The sequence below is a fragment of the Octodon degus genome, unplaced genomic scaffold (assembly GCF_000260255.1).
Source record: "Octodon degus isolate 3935 unplaced genomic scaffold, OctDeg1.0 scaffold00076, whole genome shotgun sequence".
NCBI lineage: Eukaryota > Metazoa > Chordata > Mammalia > Rodentia > Octodontidae > Octodon > Octodon degus.
Window position 1 is genome coordinate 6,582,484 of NW_004524652.1, and position 4,550 is coordinate 6,587,033.

Genomic DNA, 4,550 nt, shown 5'->3' on the forward strand with positions numbered 1-4,550 from the left:
AAACATGAGACATGTGATTTAATAACATACTTTAAGGTCTTATTTTTCTTGTACTGAAGGATGTAGTACTTCAGAGGCAAGATTATAATATGTCTTATATATTAATCTAAACTAAATTACAGTACTCCCAACGAAGATTTTTTTATTTGTTTTCTCTGAAGTACTGGGGACTGAACCCAGGGCTTTCCATCTACTGGGCAAGTTCTCTACTACTGAGCTACATCTCCAACACTTTTCTTATTTTTATTTTGTTTTATTGTTTTATTTTTATTTTTTGGCAGAACCAGGGATTGAACTCAGCCCCTTGCGCTTGTTCTACTGAGCTATCTCCCCAGCCCCTCTTATTTTTGAGACTCATGTTTCTCAGTTTGATCCAAACAAACAAATAAACAAAAAGCACTGCTCTTTTAGCCCTAATAGCTGTCTGAATACCTAGCAAATGCCATGAGCTACAGCAGTGGCCCACTAATTTAAACAGAAGAAGTCCTGGTTGTACAATGAAAACTAATAACATGTTGGCAAGTTTTGTTCTTTTAGGGTTGTGAAATGCTGCTAGTGCACAACGTACTCTCGGGGAAGTACTTTCACATTGTTTCCCTTTCATTGGCTCAGTCGTGAAAAACCATTATAAGGTGTAATAGAAATATCATGGAGAAAAAAAAATTTTCCATTTTGTGGCTTTGAAAGGTACAAATGAAGGCACATACACACAGAACTTCTAAGAAGCACATGTATTCGCAGACACTCTCCTCTACGTGCATGTAGACAAACTCTTTAACATGAAGAGACTATTTAATTACTAAAAATCCATTCTCTGCATCGTACCAAAGATATCCAGTGCCAAGAGGAAGTCAATCCCAATTCATCTGTTCTTTCTGCTGTGAAAAATACCTCTGCCAGCTGAAGTCCATTTTCGGGCCAGTTTGCCTTTAGAAAACATTACACGTCATTAAGAAACAGAGTTTTATGCTGTGGGGCGGTGCCAAGGCTTTTCCATGTCAGTTATACTAGCATTACCTTATCGGTTAATTCAAGGTTCCTGGCTGCTTGCTCCAACCATTTTGCAAGAATTTTCTGAAACATATATCATTTAAAATTCTCAATATAGAATCACTGAAATAACAAAAGTCCTCCATAATAATCTCTTACAAATCGTTTTATTTTTGCAGTCCCGGAGGTTGAAGCCAGGGTCTCCCAGCTGGGAGGCAGATGCTGTAGCACCGAGCTATACCTCTAGCCTTATGACCACCTTTTAAAAGATACTATAAAAGTTAACTAATAGGTGTTACTGCAGCTTAATCTTTTTAGTGTATGTGCTGCCCAACCAAGCACACTGCCACTTAGTCTTCAATGATCTAACGTAGCACAAATTAAGTGAGATCAGTAAGAGCAGGACTACTGGGAAAAACTCACCTGTCCTTCAGGTATAGTCCTCCTCACAAATGGGACCACCTCGTTTTTAAGCCAGGGACAAAGATTTTGCAAAGAGACTGGCATAGAAATTGAGTTCAGCAAGTTCTCAAGCATTTTCACATCACACTTGCTTTCAAAGTTTGCCTGAATGTTACAGAGTGAAAAATTAAAACAACGAATTGAGACTGACAGCCTCCCAAACAGCAAAGTCCCGTGATAGCAAAAGTCATCCCAAGGAACATCTGCCTGCTTTTAATCAGTGCTAAAAGCGATTACCAATGCAAAAGATCAAGTGGAGGGCCACAAGCCCTGAACTCTGCCGGGAGCGAGTGCCGAACAGCGAGCCAGTTATGCAGCACAGGAACCAGCAGAGATGTGCTCCAAGGAAGAGAACACCGCGACACTGGCACAGATGCTTACAAGCAGTGTGTCCACTAAGGAAACAACCCAACGCTTCTGGGACGTCCACATCAGCCCCACCTACCGTACTCATGGAATCCTCCTGTCTCAGTCTCCTGAGTAGCTGGGACCATGGATAAGACTTACCCACAACCTGGGCTTCTGCCAGTGAGTAACAATCTAATGCTGCCTGTTGGGCTAAGATTTGGAGCGATTTAGCCTCAGTGAGTTAAAATAAGGCTTTATGGTATCTTTCTAGTTCTCCCTCGGAATTAGAATCAGCAGAGGGACAGACACAGATCTTTATTGATCGGACAATGTTCTATTATCCAGTCACATGCGCCACCTTGCTAGTTTCCAACTGAGTCACACCCTACCTCAGGAGCTAGGAAGCCCTTAAGAAAAACTGAACCACCAAAAGTATTACCCGATTTCTTAGCCAAAGATACTGCGCGCAAACAAGGTTCCCTTCTCTTAGCTGTAGCAAAATATCTTTAAGATCATCTTCATTATTCAGGAATTCAATCCACGCACTCCCACTGAGAAATCAAAGAAGGAAAGAGTTAGTAGTTAAAAAAAAAAAAACACCACACACTAAGCTCGTACCTTCCAAGTGAGTATCATTGTGCATATCAACTAGTTTGTTCTTTTTTTAAATTTTTACTCATAAACTTTAAAACAAACCCCAGCATTCAGGAGGCTCAGGCAGAAGGACCAGCATGAGCGATGAGCCAGCCTGGGCAACAGAGTGAGTTCGAGGCCAGCACAGGCTACGTAGTGGCAAGACCCTGACTTAAGAAAACATCAAGGGGCCAGGGAGATGGCTCAATGGAATAAGCACTTCCCTGGCAAGCGCAAGGGCCTGAGTTCAATCCCTGGTTCCAGGAAAAAAAAAAAAAAAAACAACATCAAAAAAGTTTAAAAACAGAACAGTGTCAAAGATAACACAATGAAAAAGCAAGTTTCTTTCTAGACCTTTGGACCTGTCTCCCCCAGAGGTCATAACTCCTCTTGGAGGGTCTCCCTTGGAAATAACTGTTGTACCTAACAACAATTTTATGTTTGGAGGGAAAGGATCTTGCTATGTCGTCTGGGCGGGCCTTGAACACACTATGGTCTTTCTATGGTCTTTTCTGTTTTGTGTTGCAGTGCATTTCATGTGGGCTTTGAGCACTACATGTAGTCCACGCTGGCCTTGAACTCATGGTAATCCTGCTTCAGCCTCCCAAGTGCAGAGATGACAGGTGAATGCCATCATGCCTGGCTATAAACTATTTTAAAAAAAAATTATTAGTACACGTTTGCAGTACATAGTGATTACACTCAACACACGGAGCTGGCACCATGTGCACACATTTTAACTCTTTTCACATCCGCTTCCCTTCTCCCTTTCCCATAAATAATTATTTTTAACTTACCCCCACAATATTAGGGATTGAACCTGGGATTTTTAGACTAAACTGCATCCTCTGCCCTTTTTAAAAATGTAATGTTGGGGGCCAAGGAGATAGCTCAGTAGGATAAACACTTCCCTGGCAAGCACAAGGGTCTGAGTTCAATCCCCGGTTCCACTCAAAAAAAAGTAATGTTGAGGGCCAGCCAAATGGTCAGCGGATTAAAGTGCCTGCAAGCAGGTGCAGGGGCCAGGGTTTGATCCCTAGGCCTGCTGAGCCAGCCCTGCCCCCTGCGGTGTGCTGAAACAGGGGATTGATACTGGGCGTGGTGACGCACACCTGTAATCCCAGCTCTTGGGAGGCTGTAAATGGGCGGATCACTATGAGTCTGATCTAGTAGACCCTGAACACCCTATAGACCCTTCCTTAAAATACAAATAAAATAAAAATGTAATGTTGAATCAGGGTCTCAGTAAGTTGCTAACTTGCCTAGAGGGAGCTTGAACTTGGGATTCTCCTGATTTTGGCTCCCAGAGTACAAGATTACAGGAGCTTGCCATCACACCCAGGTAAAATTAATTTTTATATTGTCTTAGTGCTTATGCTACACCGGTGCACATAAACCCCATTCCTCCTAAGGACCACACAGTACTGCATGGCATGGCTTTACGGTAACTTGTTGAATTAGTTCCCCAGAGTTCAATGTTCAGGTTATCGCCAGCCTTCCGCTATCACTAACAAAGCAGTGCAGCTCCTCAGTCCTGACCCAAGCTCACAGGTAAGGATGGCGACTCTCTTAATAGGGCAGAAAGTCAAACAAAACTATAAAAGCTTGTATCATGCTTTAAATGATAAAGGAATTTTTGTTTGTTCGTTTTATTTTGAGACAAGGACTCACTATACAGTGCAGGCTGGCCTGAACTACACAGTCCAGGCTCACACTGGTGGTGATCCTCCTGCCCCAGCCTCCTGAGTGCTGGGATGACCGGCGTGCGCCACCATGCCAGCTTTTTGTTTGCTAAAGACAGAAACAAGGGTGCTCATTTCAGCAGCACATATATTAAAAAGAGAAGAAGAAGAAGAAGAAGAAGAAGAAGAAGAAGAAGAAGAAGAACAACAACAACAACAACAACAACAACAACAACAACAGCAACAACAACAACAACAACAACAACAAGAAAAGGATTACCAAGATATTTAATAATGTTTTAGAAGCCAGGCATGGTGATGCACACCTGTCATCCCAGCACTTGGGAGGCTGAGGCAGGAGGATTGCCAACCCAGTTCAAGGCCAGCCCAGGCTACAGAAGCAAGTGCAAGGCCAAGATGTATGACATAGTGAAA

The 4,550-nt window shown here is 42.7% G+C and overlaps 1 protein-coding gene across 1 annotated transcript in view; it reads right to left on the reverse strand.

Annotated features, from left to right (window-relative positions):
• The window catches only part of Kntc1 (kinetochore associated 1), a 96,168-nt gene that overhangs the window by 53,326 nt on the left and 38,292 nt on the right, over positions 1-4,550 (reverse strand). The window contains exons 20-23 of the mRNA XM_023720670.1: positions 2,240-2,351; positions 1,414-1,557; positions 1,018-1,074; positions 826-927 (exon numbers count right to left, since the gene is read on the reverse strand). Of these exons, the coding sequence (XP_023576438.1) occupies positions 826-927; positions 1,018-1,074; positions 1,414-1,557; positions 2,240-2,351 (415 nt within the window). The remainder of the gene's footprint in view (positions 1-825; positions 928-1,017; positions 1,075-1,413; positions 1,558-2,239; positions 2,352-4,550) is intronic.